This window comes from Crinia signifera, chromosome 11 (genome assembly GCF_055691185.1).
Source record: "Crinia signifera chromosome 11, ASM5569118v1, whole genome shotgun sequence".
NCBI lineage: Eukaryota > Metazoa > Chordata > Amphibia > Anura > Myobatrachidae > Crinia > Crinia signifera.
Window position 1 is genome coordinate 94,472,914 of NC_139227.1, and position 18,071 is coordinate 94,490,984.

Genomic DNA, 18,071 nt, shown 5'->3' on the forward strand with positions numbered 1-18,071 from the left:
GCAATCGGGTACCGCTAAACACGGCAATTTCGCCGAAATGCGAAAATAATCCCAACACAAATCTGTAAGTTACGTACAAGGATGCGAAATAAATCTCGCACAAAATCCGTAAATTACGTACAGAGATGCAAAACTATACTTAACGTAAACACGTGTGTGCGTACCTTACGTAATACACTGCAGACGCTTTACGTTACTGTAAAAGGCCCAGAACTTATCCCTGACCCTGCAGTAATGGACAACAAAAGATTATAGTTTTGCACAGAAGGGATCCTCTATGTACTATAAAAAACACAGGCCTTTGCCTCCACGTGTGCGAAACTTTATCGCATGCGGCACATGTACCGTAACTATAAACAAGCAATTCAAGACACTATACCCCGTTAAACTACTTGTGGCAGGCAGAAATACAGCTTACTTAATACAAACACCTTATATGTTTAAACACAACACGCAATTTCTCTTTGGACTTCACTTATTATACTTCGGGTTCATACGCTAGCACCTCTCAAACCCTGAACCGCCGCGGACTTGGCCTCTCCAGCAATGGTTAAATGATCACTTCCACCCTTTTGCTGGTATAGGCTCAAGTCGTGCGCTTGGTACAGTGTTCTAGAGAATGTATCGCTCGGACGAAGCCCGCAATTATCAATACCGATATAAAAGTAACTAGAAGGACAATAAGTGAAGTGCGCAGTTTACGTACTGTTTCCGTAACCTGCTTACCCTTTAAACCTAGCTACGTGCGAACAAAGCGTAGCGCAGCGTAGCAGACCTTTTCCGTGTATTATACACGCTTAAACGACACCAGTAATTGAGTATCCCTTTGCAGTACTTAGTACCTAAACTGCGAATACCTTTTAATAAGGATTGGTGCAGTGGGAGTGTGTCCTTTGTTTGTTGGCATCGTCGTCGGGGTCGTAAATCAGCAACAAGAACCGGTTATAGCTTGATTCCTTTGTCTTACACAGTTCTAACAGAAATAGTACATGGAGTATGGATTTTGTTCGTAATTATCGGACCTTATGAGTTGCGAAGTTTTCGCTACAACCGGAGTGCTGCGCATGAGAAATGGAACATAACGATACTAAACATGAACAGAAAGAATTGCATATTGTTAATTAAACTATGTGTAGTGCACTAAACCTTTAAATAAACATCCTTTATTCTGTATTAATGTGGGATATGAATTTATGTGTTTTAGTATGGCGGCTCTTAAGGTTTGCTTCGCTACACAGAACCTGTGTATAATACTTTATTTGCGCAACTCTGCGAACCAAATGGCGGCCATACTATCCTAAAATGGCGTGTGTGCAACTCGACTTTAACAGTATGTAACACGCTTATGTATGTAGCACGCTTCTATTATGTACGTTACATGCTTTTATTATGTATGTTACATGCTTATGTTATGTATGTTACATGTTTTTATTATGTATGTACGGTATGTATGTAACACACGTATGTATGTTACACGCTTCTATTATGTTCATTACATGCTTTTATTATGTATGCAACACGCTTATGTTATGTACATGACATGCTTTTATTATGTATGTAACATGCATATGTTATGTATGTTACATGCTACGGTACTTGTATACTATCACGGCTCCCATCGCATGCCATATGCCTAATGCATTTGTGAAAAAATCGCATGCGATGCGATGCCATTATGCACAAAAATCATGGACATGTGTTCAAATCATGTAAAATGCACCCCAAATGGCATTTTTTCACACTGTATCACCCCCACTAAACGCCAACCCGAAGCGTGGCGAGCGCAGTGAGCCCCGCGAGCCCGCGAGGGGCGGCGGTACGCGTCCTACGACCTTTTCATACCCACACTATCCACGTCGGCGTGGAGTTGAGAATAGAAAGTGTGGCGAGCGCGAGGGGACACGGATTCACAGGGCGGGCTTCACAGGTATCCGCGTCGCCTCGCTGCGCTCGCCACACTTTCTATTCTCAACTCCACGCCGACGTGGATAGTGGGGGTATGAAAAGGTTGTAGGACGCGTACCGCCGCCGCTCGCCACGCTTCGGGTTTGCGTTGATAGTGGGGGTGATACAGTGTGAAAAATGACATTTGGGGTGCATTTTACATGATTTGAACACATTCCATGATTTTTGTGAAAAATGGCATCGCATCGGATCGCATGCGATGCGATTTTTCCCTGTACGATGCCCATCGTGGGAGCCGGGATAGTATACAAGTACCCATGCTTCTATTATGTACGTTAGATGCTTTTATTATGTATGTAGCATGCTTATGCAGGGACGGTGTAAGGCTTCTAAGCACCCTAGGCAAAACTTCAACCTACTGCCTCTCCCCCCCCTCCCATACTGCCACCAATAACCATTTTCCAACCCCGTAATGCATACTTGCCTAACATTCTGGAATGGCAGGTAACCTCCCAAAAATGTTGTGGTCCACCCAGCCCCCCAGGAAGGTGGGTAAGACCCCTGCTTTCCCTGGAGGCCCCCAACACCCTCCCCTTTGCCACACATAACAAAGTACAGGAAGAGTGGGCAGTAACGTAGGGAAGTATGCCTCAAAAGAAAGTATGGAGATGAGGTCTTAGAGGTTCCACAGCAGCCACCTGCATTAAGTACAACAAGGATAGTCACGGACATCATTGATTTTTTGATAGGCAGGCTTGGTGGCGCCCCCCTAGATCCTGGCGCCCTAGGCAGCTGCCTAAAGCTGCCTAGTGGTAGAGCCGGCCCTGCGCTTATGTTATGTACATTACACGCTTCTATTATGTACATTACATGTTCTTAATATGTACGGTATGTTACACACTTATTTTTTGTATGTTACACGCTTGTAATGGATGTTACGCTTCTATTGTGTACGTTACACACTTATATCACATTTTGCTTCTATAAGCAAAATCGAATCAAAAATCGTACACATGCATTTTGATCTTTCCCGATTTTTTATTCGATTTTGCTTATAGAAGCAAAATCAAATCGAATCCTAAACGAAATCAAATGTTTTTTTGTATCACTTTAGATCTGCATTCGATTCGATGCGCTCTCCTGTTTTCACAAAGTTGAACAGAAAAAACGGTACTTGTTTAGTTTCATGGCGGCAGTATGGCCGCCTGCTACTTCCGGGTTCGGCGCTCGGCAAACTATCTAAAATAAAGTCCATGCCAACGTGATATAGTTCATACCCCCACTATCCACGTTGGCATGGAGTTGATTTTAGATAGCATAGCGAGCCACCGAGCCTGCAGCGTGGGCGAGCGAAACGAGCCCCAAAAGGGGACACAGACGCTGCCGCCGTGAAACTAAACAAGTACTGAAAAATCTACTGTGCAGCCAAGGAAATATCGAATTCGATCTAGTAAATCGAATGTGTACAATGTACCATGAATGTATATCGAATTCGATATCTAATGCAAAAGTACAGATCTAATGCAAAAAAGAATGGAATGATCTAATGCCAGATCTAATAGAAAATCGAATCAAAAGCAAATCGATGTGTGTGTACAGGGCTGTAGTAATTACAGTGGTAGAAAATGACACCTCTGTACTTATGGGATACATGCCATGAGTCAGCCGCAGCAGTAGCACCGGGATTATATATTCTGTAGTTTATTAACATGCCGAGCAGCAATCATCGTTTAAAGCTGTAAGTGACCGATGGCGCTAATTATCGGATGAGCCCCCGCCATCGATGGTTACACATCAGGCAAAAGACCCGCCCTCCGGCGAGCGCCACCAAGCACCGCCCCTCGCTGCGATTGGCCCGCCGAGCAGTAGAGCGGGCATGTGACAGGAAGCGTGCTGACAGACGTGGTCTCTGGAATGATGGCTGCCGCTCACTGCCCTCCATGTTGGCGGAGACAGCTCGGAGGCTCCTCCGAGACCGCACTGTAGAGGGACTTGCTGTCTAATCCGCCCGGTGACGTGATATCTGTCTGCGGGATGAGGCTGTAACGGTGATTCGTGTGGGGGCGGCCCGTGGCCGGGAGCTGCTGCTACAGGGGTCCGAGGTTAGAAAGGTGGAGGTCTTCCCTCAGCTGCACCCGTCCATGTGATATGGTCCCCTCTGTCCTTCTTCCCCTTCCCACAGCTGCACCCGTCCATGTGATATGGTGGTCCCTTCTGTCCTTCCCCTTCCCTCTACTCTTCTCCGACTATCCCCCTACCTAATCCACCCCCCCTGGGCCATGACCAATCCCAACCCTCCTTCCTTACCCCTTAATAATCCTTCCCCTCCCCCCTCCTTCCCTATTCCCCTACTAATCCACCCCCATCCTTCCCTACCCCCCCTACTAATCCCCTCCCCCCTACTAATCCACCCCCCTCCTTCCCTACCCCCTAATAATCCCCTCCCTTTCCCTACCCCCTAATAATCTTTCCCACTACTTCCCTACCCCTTTCCCCTACTAATTCCCTCCTCCTCCTCTACTAATGTCCTTCCCCACCCCACTTACTAACCGCCTCCGTCCCTACCACACTTATCCCCTCCCCCTCCTTCCGAACCCCCTACTTATCCCCTCTTCCCCTTCTTCCCTCCACCCTCCTTCTATACCCCCTACTAATCCCCTCCTTCCATACCCCTTCCTCTCCTTCCCTTACCCCTGTACTGATCCTCTCTTCTCACCTTCTCTTCCTTCTCCTGTCTTTTGACTATAATTGCTGTTGCGTTTTGTTCACCATAGTAGTTGCACTGTTCCGCCCTTATGCAGACCACAACCATTTGCGTCGATACAGGTATTCATAGTCAGTGTGCTCTTGCACTAGCCCTTGTGTAAAAGATCAGTCAGAAATTGGGGTAACCCTGTGTAGCCAGCAATTGGGTCATCTCATCCTCACTGAATTAAGCGAAGACAGCCCAGTTACGCTCTGTAAGTCACAAATGGCTATGCACCTGCTGTGCATTGCCTGTAGTTCTCTTGCATGCGCAGAGGTAGAACCCACCATGTACGCTCCTGACATGGACTTACAACGTTTCATCGGCCCCCGCGGTTGTGAATGTTGTTTCTGTACTGATTTGCCTGTATCCCTTGGTTACTTTATAACTGCTGTACTGTGATGAGAGAGTTACTGATCAATGTCTGCTTCCCTTTGTCCGCAGCGCAGTGTCAGGGACTGAGAGGTCCAGTATGTGTGCCTCGGTTAAGTATAGCACACGGGGTCCGGTCCTCATCCCCAGAATGAAGTCCAAGCACAGGATTTATTACATTGCTCTCTTCTCGGTGGTACTGTTGGGTCTTATTGCCACGGGAATGTTCCAGTTTTGGCCTCATACTATTGAACAGTCCAGCGACTGGAGTCCGGAGAAGAGGAGTGTGCATGATGTACCCGCTGTTAAGCTGCCGGACGACAGCCCCTTACCCGAGAGGGGGGATCTGAGCTGCCGCATGCACACCTGCTTTGATGTGTACCGTTGTGGCTTCAACCCTAAGAACAAGGTCAAAGTTTATATATACCCCTTAAAGAAATACACGGACGAGTATGGGGGCTCAGTGGGCAGTACCATTTCCCGGGAGTACAACCAGTTACTGGCTGCGGTTTCTCAGAGTGAATTCTACACCGAGGATGTAAATCGGGCCTGTCTCTTCCTGCCATCCATTGATGTCCTCAGTCAGAATAACCTGCGCATTAAAGAGACGGCGCAAGCTCTGGCGCAGCTTCCAAGGTATGAGCAAACACTCCGCACAGGGACCACAGGTGGCATTATGTTAGTGGCAGCTTGTCGGCTACATCTGACAGTGGTGCAGCGAACAGCGGGCTGGGTGGGTTTACTGGGTTCACAGCACAATTTGGGTGAGACCTCCAGACACCAAGGACAGAGTGGGGTCCTCTTGTGAGTGTGAAAGAGCTTTTGTTGGTAGATTCGATATGACAGTCCGCCCTGTAATTCTACCACTATCCGGATGATAGGCCAAGACAAGACATGTTGTCAACATGGTCAAATAGTCAACATGAGGTGTATTTGGAACTTTTACTGCTTAACCATCCACGCGGATAGGACCATTACAGCATGCGGAGGGTACATGGTACGGTCCATGTGCCGAAATGTCTTCAAAGTGTCAACAAAAAACCTCATGTTGACCTCTTGCTTGTGTTTATCGTACCCATGTCGACCGTTTGGAGTAGACTAGACACTGCTGACCTTTTTAATACCATAATCTTGATACTCATCCTGCATATGTCTAGTGATAGAGATATGTCGTGGTGGCGATAGTGTGAGCTCACTTGGCACTGGCTTCACGTGTTATTATTATCGCCTGATGATGTAATAGTCATACACTGTATATCCGTGAAACGTAGCACCGAGTCCCCTCGTATGGCTCGGCACACTATTTTATACTCCCACCACACTGTAGTGGCTGGTAGGGCATGAAATACCGTCTGTCGGCATATGTTGGCTCAAAAAAAAAGGTGAAAAACCTCATGTTGACTTTTAAGAAATGGACTGTTCTCTAATAGGCTTGGCTCATTGATCGGGATACTTCTCTATATATACAGAGTGGAGGACATTATTATTCAAAAACCCGGGTCAATTTCATACAGATTTTATAGAAGGAAGGGTTTACACAGCGCTTAGAGAGAACCCTGGCGGCCTGCACTCCCGGGGGGGAAGTCCAGGTCCCCCTGGTCGTGAAGAAATTCAAGAAGGAGTTGGGAGTGTTGGCGCTCTGGGGTTGATGTGATTTGGAAACAGTTTACTATTGGGAAACTGGGAGCAACAACTGTAGGTTGTGATGGTGTGCGGACCGGGAGCGATAACTGTAGGCTGGGTGTTGGGATGATGTGCATATACTGGGAGCAATAACTGTAGGCTGGGTGTTGTGATGGTGTGCGGACCGGGAGCGATAACTGTAGGCTGGGTGTTGGGATGATGTGTATACTGGGAGCAATAACTGTAGGCTGGGTGTTGGGATGATGTGTATATACTGGGAGCAATAACTGTAGGCTGGGTGTTGTGATGGTGTGCGGACCGGGAGCGATAACTGTAGGCTGGGTGTTGGGATGATGTATATACTGGGAGCAATAACTGTAGGCTGGATGTTGGGATGATATGTATATACTGGGAGCAACAACTGTAGGCTGTGTGTTGTGATGGCGGTGTGCGGACCGGGAGCGATAACTGTAGGCTGGGTGTTGGGATGATGTATATACTGGGAGCAATAACTGTAGGCTGGATGTTGGGATGATGTATATACTGGGAGCAACAACTGTAGGCTGTGTGTTGTGATGGTGGTGCGCGGACCGGGAGCTATAACTGTAGGCTTGGTGTTGGGATGGTGTATATACTGGGAGCAATAACTGTAGGCTGGATGTTGGGATGATGTATATACTGGGAGCAACAACTGTGTGTTGTGATGGTGGTGTGCGGACCGGGAGCGATAACTGTAGGCTGGGTGTTAGGATGATGTATATACTGGGAGCAATAACTGTAGGCTGGATGTTGATGGTGGTGATAGGAGAGGGGAATTTCCAACCGTGGGTGATGGTATAGTAACCTGTCCCACGATGTGGCAATGCCTGATGTCTTATGGGCTGATGGTGGTGTAGCGATAACCTGGATTCCTCCACATCAAAACTCTGGGGAGGATCTGTGTACCTCCAAAGATAACGGCAGGAGTTCAGTATATGCAAATAGTGTATTATAAAGATGATAGTAGCTTACTGTGTGGTATTGATGTGTCGGCGAGTCTCACTCTGATGTTGGGTCCATGCAGTGCAAGTAGAAGGGCATACTGTCGCTGATCCTCTCCATGAGGGACTCCCTCATGGAGAGGTCTAATATTAATTCAGACCTGTATGCACCTCGTTAAAATTATTGGATATAGTCTTTTGACGGTCGACCAAATGCTTGTGTAGACATTCCTCATGTCGACCTAGTTGTTGTAAATCTAGTGACCGTATCCCCTTGGCTGACCTGGAAACCCCGTGGTGGGAACAGAGTCATATACGACAAGACTTGTACGTGCTTTCATCAGGAGAAATTTTTTCAACAGTTTGGAATCTAAAATTTTGCTGTGTCCCAAAAATGTATTACATGTCTCTAATTTGGTGACTTTTCAGGTGGGACCGTGGCACAAACCATCTTCTTTTTAACATGCTGCCTGGAGGACCCCCCGACTATAACACGGCTTTGGATGTTCCCCGTGACAGGTAATAATAATCCATATGCTCTTTTCTTGCTGTAGCACCATCGCCGTATGATTATAAGATGTCTGCGAGGCAGCCTGGGCGCTTATAACTAACCGTGACACCCCACCAACACCCTGGGCTGCAGCCTAATACATGATCAGACGCTGACCATTATCCTATGTATAAAACATTGGAATTGCAATATTTCTGTGTATACTGCATACAGGCATTACCACAATCTGAAAATGTTACAATCACAAAAAATGACATTACTAGCGCGCACAGAAGTGTCCACATGGGGGCACTCATGCCATTCGTGAGACAGTGTTTAAAAACAAACATGAAAGTTAGAGACTGTAGAATGGAAAGTCCTTGTAATCCCCTGGCGCACAGGTGCATTATTGTGATAAGTGCAACATCATGTATAAGGATATTATGGGACCTATTTATTAAGATTATCATCCTGGAAATTCATGGTGAAATAGCAGTTTTCAGTGGTTTTAGGTTTCCCTGCTATTTACCAAAAAGCTGAACCCACTAGATGTGAGGTCTTGCTCTGTCATTATGTAGCCAGGGTATAAAATAGTGTGTACACCCTTCTTGCTTCTGTATTGCTGCGGGAGGTAATCCCTGGGCAGTTCTGTTAGAACTTACTGGCTGCTGTTACCCACCGGGCACCTTCTCATAGCTGTCTTCTGTACGACCAGACTGAAAGGGAAGCTGATCGGTCTTCATGCACAAGACTTTGTTAGAGAACCTCTCCCAAGCAGTCCGGCATCATTGTAGAGGTTCCTGTGGGGATTTCTCTGAAGACCTGATTGTCTCAATCCTTAAGTTCACCACAAGTCCCTCTTTATACTGCAGTTGTCTAGTGTAGGGATGCTCCAGTGATTTTGTTTTGGGCCCCGTCAGACAATAAGAACTATTACAGGAACCCAGCAATTTACTTCAGAATGGCTGACACGTGTGGTCCGCAGACCGTACATACATGGCACCAAACAGAAGTGTACGCTAATGCAATCACTTAGGGGGTTATTCTTGTTCACTCGCAAAGTCAAACTCCTTCTCAAATGGACAAAACCATGTGCACTGCAGGTGGGGCAGATGTAACGTTCCAAGAGAATTAGATTTGGGTTGGGGTTTTACTTCAAAGTGGGATCTCTATTGCAGTGTAAAAATAAAGCGGTCAGTATTTTCCCTGCACAGAAACAAAATAACTCGCCCAAATCTAAATCTGTACAGGTTACATCTGCCCCACCTGCAGTGCACATGGGTTTGTCCATTTGAGAAGGAATTTGACTTAGTGAGTGAACCAGAATTATGGCCTTTAGTTTTTTACACAATTGCAATGACTAGTTCCTTATGGTGTTCCTGCCCCATAAATACATTTATGTGAATGTTAAAGCTTATTCCTGCTGTGAAGACTTTGGGGATGTCAGGGCAGCAGTGGGTGACAAGGGGAGGCACATGATGGAAGAAAGGCAGATAGTGGGTGATAGGGAGGAGCCAGAGGATTCCAGTGGGCGTGAGAGGATGGCAGTGGACTAATGGAAGCAATGGGTGACAGGAAGGAGACAGAGGATGGCAGTGGGAGACTAGGGTAAGCAGCGGGTGACAGGGAGGAGACAGAGGATGGCAGTGGGAGACTGGGCAGGCAGTGAATGACAGGGTTAGGCAGTGGGTGACCAGGATTAGGCAGGAAGTCTGTCTGATGACTCCTCCTATATCTGCACCAATGATAGGAGAAGTCTAAAGTAATGGACCATTCTACAGACCTTTCAGCCTCCTTGGATCACTGACTGAGAGATCAGAGAAGTCATCAGCAAGGTGACCCCATGCTGAGATGTTTATGACCCACTTTGGGGTCAGGAACTACAGTTTGAGAACCGCTGGTCTAGAGGAAGACATAAGGCCACCAGGGAAGTTTATCAGACATTGCATAGGACAAATATCCTAAGCGTGTCTGGTGACCTACAATAGAGTAGCTGGTTCATTTTATGTAGTAATGCTTTGAATTTGCCGAGTCAAGGTCCAGACCTCGACCAATTTTGAGATTCTGTCCATTGCACTTAAATAATGTCCCTTTCACATCGCCAAAATAACCCGGTTTCTACTACAAGAATTGTTGATCTGCTACAAAGATGAGTTCTGGTGTGTGATTGCGAATGCATCGCCATGGTTACGATAGATGGCAACCCTGATATTATAGGGACTCTTAGGGTAAAATCCAACACACAGAGAATGTCCTGCGGTGACCCTGATATGACTGCAGGAGGGAGTAGGAGTAGTAGTAGTAGGAGGAGGAGTAGGCGGCACAGGTGAGGTAAAGAGGTAGGGTAAGTACGTGAGGAAGGAGGGCCCTGCTCATAAGAGTTAACATACTAAAAAAAGGTGGGTGGACGAACAAAAAACAATAGGATAAGTAGGAACGGAGGCAGGATAGGAGAATCAAAAGAAGTTAGGAGGACGGATAGGCTAGTCGAAAAAAGTGGGTTTTTAGGGACCGCTTGAAGGAGGTAAGGGAATCAGAAAGCTGATGGGTGGCGGGAGGTTGTTCCAGTGCAGGGGGGCAGCGCGAGAGAAGTCTTGGACACTGGAGTGGGAGAAGGTGATTAGGTGACAGGTCAGCGATGGAGCGAAGAGGGAGGGAGTGTGGATAGAGATCAGTGAAGAGAGGTAAGGGAGCAGTGGAGGAGGAGAGAGCCTTGTAGGTCGTGGTGAGGAGTTTAAAGAGAACTCGTAAAGGAATGGGGAGCCAGTGAAGAGATAGACAGGGGGGGAGGCGGAGGTAGAGCGGCGGGAGAGGAAGATGAGCCTAGCGGCAGCATTAAGAATGGATTGGAGAGGTGCGAGGCAGGTGAGAGGTAGCCCAGAGAGAAGGATGTTGCAGTAGTCAAGGCGGGAGATGACAACAGAGTGAATGAGAGGAATGCGTCAGTGGAGAGGAATGGTCTGATGTGTGAGATGTTGCGTAGGTGAAAGCGGAAAGACTGTGAGAGAGCACGAATGTGGGGGGTGAAAGAGAGGGAGGTGTCAATGATGATGACACCGAGGCAGCGCGTGTGGTCGGTGGAGGTGATCTCGGTTTCACCAATGCTGATGGAGATAGGGTGGAAGAGGGGATGTTCGGGGGATGGAAGATTAGAAGTTCAGTTTTAGCCATGTTTAGTTTCAGGAAGCGCTGGGTCATCCAGGCTGAGATGGCCGTGAGGCATTCGGAGACCTTGGACAGGAGTGATGGGGATAGGTCGGGGGAGGAGAGATAGATTAGGGTATCATCAGCATAAAGGTGGTAATGGAAACCATAGGAGCTGATGAGGGTGCCCAGAGAGGTGGTGGAGAGGGCCAAGGACTGACCCTTGGGGAACACCGACTGGCTGCGGGGTAGTAGGAGAGGAGGAGCTCGGAGTGGAGATGGAGCGAACGGAGAGGTATGAGGTGAACCAGGAGTAGACCATGCCAGTGATGCCAAAGGAGCGGAGGGTGTTGAGCAGGAGAGGGTGGTCAACCATGTCAAAGGCAGCCGACAGATCAAGCTGGATGAGGATAGAGAAGAGGCCTTTGGATTTAGCCGATAGTAGATCGTTAGTGACTTTGGTCAGGGCAGTTTCAGTGGAATGTAAAGGGCGGAACCCGGATTGGAGGGGGTCTAGAATGGAGTTAGCAGTAAGGTGGCTTAGGAGACGATTATAGGTCAGAAGTTCTAGGAGCTTGGAGGCAAAAGGGAGGAGGGAGATGGACCTGTAGTTGTACAGAGAGTTGGGGTCCAGATTTTTTTTTTTTGAGAATTAGGGAGACAAGAGCGTGTTTGAAGGAGGAAGGGAAGATCCCAGAGGATAGGGAAAGATTAAAGAGGTGAGCCAGGTGAGAGCAGACTGACTGAGACAACGGATAATATTGGAGGGGATAGGATCGGGCAGGTGGAGGGAGAAGCGGATTGAAGGATAGAGTGGACTTCAGCGGCAGTGGTGGGGTAAAATGAGGACAGGGGTGGGAAGGAGGGGGGGGGAGTGGAGATGTAGGAGGGATCGGGTGAGGTCATGGCAGCAGTGATGGCAGTCCTGAGAGAGGAGATTTTGGTTGAAAAGTAGGTAGCAAAATCAGCGGCTACGATGGAGGACAGAAGAGCTGGAGGAGGGGGGGAGAGCAAGGAGTTGAAGGTGGCGTTAGTATCCAGCACACCTAGAATGTCCTGCGGTGACTCTGATATGACTGCAGGAGGGACTCTCAGGATTAGTATTCAGCGCATGTAGAATGACCTGAGGTGACCCTGATATGACTGCAGGAGGGACTCTTACAATTAGTATCCAGCACACAGAGAGAATCACCTGCTGTGACCCTGATATTACTGCAGGAGGGACTCTTAGGATTAGTATCCAGCACACGGAGAGAATGACCTGCGGTGACCCTGATATTACTGCAGGAGGGACTGTTAGGGTTAGGGTCCAGCACATGGAGAGAATGACCTGCGGTGACCCTGATATTACTGCAGGAGGGACTCTTAGGATTAGTATCCAGCACACTGAGAATGTCCTGCAGTGACCCTGATATTATTGCATTAGGATTAGTATCCAGCACACGGAGAGAATGACCTGAGGTGACCCTGATATGACTGCAGGAGGGACTCTTAGGGTTAGTATCCAGCACATGGAGAGAATGACCTGCGGCTCAGACAGGGAATCGGGCATCAGTTTGATCTGCTGGTTTTCTGCTTCTGTAATTATGTTCATTAGGTGTAATGGGAGGATAAATGCCTTGGTGATGACAGGTGCTTGTTATCAGTCTGACCCTGCTTTGCCCAAGCACACAGAACGTGTTCTCGCACCATTGGAGAGATGTCTGTGTCTCTTGTCAGTCTGTGCATTCCATTTGTGTCTTGTTAGGTTAAGCATAGCTGCCATCTGCATGTATGCTCGGGATCTCTGTAGCCTCCAGAGCTGGTCCGCATGGATATCTATTCTCTATTACATCATTGTGAGTGACAGCTGTGTACATCGTTCCCCTTTCTCCGGAACAGTTCCACTACTTTGTGCTGGTGTTGCCCAAATTCACATAAGTCGTCAGCCATCTTCCAACACAACTAGGACCTAAGTGAATACTGCGCTAAGTAATGTGATATGATACCAGTATACTCTGTGCGACTCAGTCTCCGATCTGTACATGAAGTGCTACAATGTATCAGATGCAGCTTCTCCCCAATACAAGTTCTGCTCTGTAACAGCTTTTGTCACCAGCAGTACACAGGTGTCACATATCACATTACTCAGCGCCGTCTGCTCCATATACAGCCTCAGTCGCACATCACATCACTCAGCGCAGTCTGCTCCGTATACAGCCTCGGTCACACACAGTATACAGGTGTCACATATCACATCACTCAGCACAGTCCTCTCCGTATACAACCTCGGTCACATATCACATCACTCAGCGCAGTCTGCTCCGTATACAGCCTCAGTCACACGCAGTATACAGCTGTCACAGATCACATCACTCAGCGCAGTCTGCTCCGTATACAGCCTCAGTCACACGCGGTATACAGGTGTCACATATCACATCACTTAGCGCAGTCTGCTCCGTATACAGCCTCGGTCACATATCACATCAGTCAGCGCAGTCTGCTCCGTATACAGCCTCGGTCACATGTATACAGACATCACATATCACATCACTCAGCGCAGTCTGCTCCGTATACAGCCTCAGTCACCCGCAGTATACAGGCGTTCCATATCTGATTAAGCAGCACAGTTTTATTAATATTAATCAATACAACTTCTGCATGGACACAGCCATATATATGCATTTCTATAGCACAGATCTGAGCAGTACCATTTCTATAGCAAGTACCACTACTACATTGTGGATATAAAGGTTATGGTTCCTTTCTTTCTTCCAGGGCGGTGCTGGCTGGAGGCGGGTTCTCAACATGGACGTATCGCCAAGGGTACGATGTCAGTATTCCTGTGTACAGTCCTCTGTCTGAGGTGAACTTACCTGAGAGAGCCCCTGGGTAAGTAGTCACCAATACAGAACTGGTACGCACCGGCAATGACTGTGGGGTAGCAGTCAGTATACGTGCGCAGTGCACCAATACAGAACCGGTACACACCGGCAATGGCTGTGGGCTAGCAGTCAGTATACGTGCGCAGTGCACCAATACAGAACCGGTACACACCGGCAATGGCTGTGGGCTAGCAGTCAGTATAAGTGCGCAGTGCACCAATACAGAACCGGTACACACCGGCAATCGCTGTGGGCTAGCAGTCAGTATAAGTGCGCAGTGGTCCAATGGGAGGGTATGAATACACAAAGCGGATCCTGATGGTCACAGTCCACCTCGCACGGCCTAATCCTAGCCTGAAGGCCTGTATTTACCTCCAAGTTCCTGATCCACTGGATCCCTCTGTCTGTATCCCGACTGGTGTATTCCCGTACAATATTTATGGGAAATATTCTGGCGCATCCAGAGGGAAAAAGGGGTTATGCCGGTTCTTCTGTACCCCTTATCGGGACATCTACCCTAATGTCCGCTCTCGGTGATATCGGTATATTGTAAGAAGTCACATTATGGTTTGTACAGTATGAAGGGTTATACTGTTTATATACTTTATTTAGAGAAATGCTAGAGTGGATATATAGAAGCTGTAACTTGGGGACTTTAGGACTTTGCTTGCAATGAGTATCCCTCTTTTCCCCTCTCTCCAGTCCCCGCACATTCTTCCTCCTGTCCTCCCAGACTGCCCTACACCCTGAGTTTCATGCCGACCTAGAGACGATTCGAGCAGAGAATGGGGAGTCGGTGCTGATACTAGACAAATGCAGCAACCTGTCCGACGACGCATCTCCTCACCGCAAACGCTGCCACAAGAACAATGTATATGACTACCCCCAAGTCCTGCAGGTAAATGGTGATCTATAACAATCACATAATGATCACACTGACCTGATATAAAGGGAGAAGAAGGCAGAATGTTCCTTGTGAAAAATAGGGATTGTATAGCATAAGGAAGTGCTCCTTAAATTGCAGATGGGACATGCCAGACACTGGTTACAGTAGCAAATCGCAGAATTATAGCAAAAAGGCATTTATTCAGTATGTGCTTACTGCAAATGAATATCTGCAATGCTGACAGCCACCACTAGATGTCTCACTGTGCTAAGAATGATTCTCCTGGGTATATGTACTGTATGTACAGCGTGGTGTGTGTGTGTACAGTATATCTAACTGTGCATCTATGGTATTTGCAGGAGGCTACCTTCTGCCTGGTCCTCCGCGGGGCCCGCCTTGGACAGGCAATTCTCAGTGATGTTCTGCAGGCCGGCTGTGTTCCCGTCATCATCGCTGATTCCTATATACTACCTTTCTCTGAGGTGTTGGATTGGAAAAGGTAATTTCTGATTTGTAGAGCCATTCAAACCAGCGAGAAAAGCTGCCCTTCCTGTAGCCGCGTTAAGGTCATGGGAAGTCAGGCAGAAGGTATAATGGCTTATAATGAGGTGTGGGTAGGGGGGCACTGTATGGCGTGGGTAGGGGGGCAGTGGAGCCCGTGGGTAGGGGGCGCTGTATGGTGTTGGAGCTGCATGGGTAGGGGGGCGGTGGAGCTGTGTGTGTAGGGGGGCGCAGTATGGCGGTGGAGCTGCGTGGGTAGGAGGGGCGCAGTATGGCGGTGGAGCTGCGTGGGTAGGAGGGGCGCAGCATGGCTGTGGAGCTGCGTGGGCAGCGGGCGCTGTATGGCGGTGGAGCTGCGTGGGTAGGGGGGTGCTGTATGGCGGTGGAGCTGCGTGGGTAGGGGGGCGCTGTATGGCGGTGGAGCGCGTGGGTAGGGGGGCGCGTTGGAGTTCTCTATATTGTATGGCACAGTGACCATTGGTTCCGAGAGGCTGTATTCTCATGAATATTCAGCATAACAAATGTCCGCTAGGGGTCATCTACGCACACCAAAGTCTGGTGTCGTATAACTTATTATTTCATTGTATATGATTGTATTTCTGTATATGGACAAATGTATTCAGACACCTGACCATTACACCAACAAGGACTGTAACGACATTGTATACTGTAATATGGAGATGGAGCCTGATGCATATTTATTCTGTAGGGCCCTAATGCAGGGTGAGCAGGCCTCGTGCTCACAATCTCTGTTCCAGTTCATCCCAAACTTGCCCAATAGGGTTGAGGTCAGGACTCCGTGTGGGCCAATCACGTTCTTCCACACCGACCTCCTTACACCAAATCTTTATAGTCATTGCTTTGTGCACTGGGGCACAGTCATGTTGGAATAGAAAAGGATCTTCCCCAAACTATAGTATTGTCCAACATAGCCTGGTGTGCTGAAGCATTAACCTCGCCCATCACTGGAGATAAGGGGCCTAGCCGAAACCCTGATACACAGCCCCCCTCCGCCAGTCCCAGGACCATTATCCCTCCGCCACTAGCCCCCTGTACCATTATCCGTCCTTCTCCGTCAGTCTCCCGTACCAATATCCCTCCTCCTCCACCATCCCCAGTACCATTATCCCTCCTCCTCCACCAGCAGTAGTCAGGCAACTTTCTCCTGACATCCACCAAACCCAGAATCATCCTTCTGACTGCTAGAGAAGCAGGATTCGTTACTCCACGGATCACGTGTTATCTTTATTTATGAGTTTTACTATGATTTTTCTTAGAGCATCTGTGGTGATCCCAGAGGAGAAGATCCTGGACATGTACAACATCCTGCAGGGCCTTCCCCAGCGACAGGTTGAGGAGATGCAAAGACAGGTGATTGTTTCTCCATGGATCTATTAGGGGATGTGTGGGAGTGAAAGTATTCAGCCGGGGCATTATGGAGTAGGGAGCTGGGATGCTAGGATGTGGGTGTAGGGAGCTGGGGTGTGGGAGTAGTCAGCCGGAGTGTTGGGGTGTAGGGAGCCGGGATGCTCTGGTGTGGGAGTAGGCAGCCGGGATGCTCTGGTGTGGGAGTAGGCAGCCGGGATGCTCTGGTGTGGGAGTAGGCAGCCGGGATGCTCTGGTGTGGGAGTAGGCAGCCGGGATGCTCTGGTGTGGGAGTAGGCAGCCGGGATGCTCTGGTGTGGGAGTAGGCAGCAGAAATGTTGGGGCGTAGAAGTGAGTGTATGGAGCCGGAGCACTAAAAAGCAAAGAACATCCCCTTCCCATCAGTCTGCAGTGACGGTGTGGGATTCTCAGTCTTTATACCTGTATGCAGGTGACCAATGTGAGGTAGCAATCTGCGTGAGTAGCTCATTCTCCCCCTGCTTCCCTTCCATCTGCAGGGAAGTAGTAGTGGAGAAGTTGTTACATAGTAGGTAAGGCTGAAAAAAGACTTGCGTCCATCTAGTTCAACCTGGTATAGATATCCATTGCTGATTTGGTAGGTTCTGGTATTTTACAGACAAATTATATTTCTTATTTGTACCCATGGATGTTTTTCTCCAGTAAATGTTTGTCCAACTTTGCCTTGAACGCATTTAATGAGCCAGCCGTTACCACCTCTCTGGGAAGAGAGTTCCAGAGTTTGGCTGTTCTGACCATAAAGAAATTCTTTCTACTAGCTGAATGAAATCTTTTTTTCTTCTAATCTATACTCATGCCCTCGTGTCCTAGATTCCTTTCTAGTAGAAAAGAGGGTGTGTGACAGTTCCTTATATTGGCCCTTGATATACTTGTACATGTTGAGCATATAGTCCCAAATTGCTTAATCTCTCCCCGTAGCTTAAATTCTCCATTCCCCTAATAAGCTTTGTTGCTCGCCTTTGGACTTTTTCTAATTCTATGATGTCCTTTTTATAGTGTGGGGCACGGAACTGCACTCCGTACTCGAGGTGAGGTCTCACCAATGCTTTATACAGTGGCATAATTACCCTTGAGTCCCTAGTTTCCATTCCCCTCTTAATACATGCCAGAATTGTGTTGGCCTTTTTTGTAGCTACATTACAATGGGCACTACACC

The 18,071-nt window shown here is 48.1% G+C and overlaps 1 protein-coding gene across 6 annotated transcripts in view; it reads left to right on the forward strand.

The window, feature by feature from the left end:
• The first annotated feature begins 3,776 nt into the window (after positions 1 to 3,776).
• The window catches only part of EXT2 (exostosin glycosyltransferase 2), a 71,296-nt gene continuing 57,001 nt past the window's right edge, over positions 3,777 to 18,071 (forward strand). Inside the window, exons 1-7 of one of the 6 annotated variants that reach the window (XM_083163672.1) lie at positions 3,777 to 4,016; positions 5,096 to 5,659; positions 8,056 to 8,145; positions 14,018 to 14,131; positions 14,827 to 15,022; positions 15,370 to 15,509; positions 16,789 to 16,882. In XM_083163672.1, the coding sequence (XP_083019798.1) occupies positions 5,124 to 5,659; positions 8,056 to 8,145; positions 14,018 to 14,131; positions 14,827 to 15,022; positions 15,370 to 15,509; positions 16,789 to 16,882 (1,170 nt within the window). In that variant the 5' untranslated portion in view covers positions 3,777 to 4,016; positions 5,096 to 5,123. Of the gene's footprint in view, positions 4,017 to 4,536; positions 4,732 to 5,095; positions 5,660 to 8,055; positions 8,146 to 14,017; positions 14,132 to 14,826; positions 15,023 to 15,369; positions 15,510 to 16,788; positions 16,883 to 18,071 lie in introns of those variants that run through there. The other 5 variants (XM_083163674.1, XM_083163670.1, XM_083163673.1 and 2 more) reach the window with 5 other exon arrangements.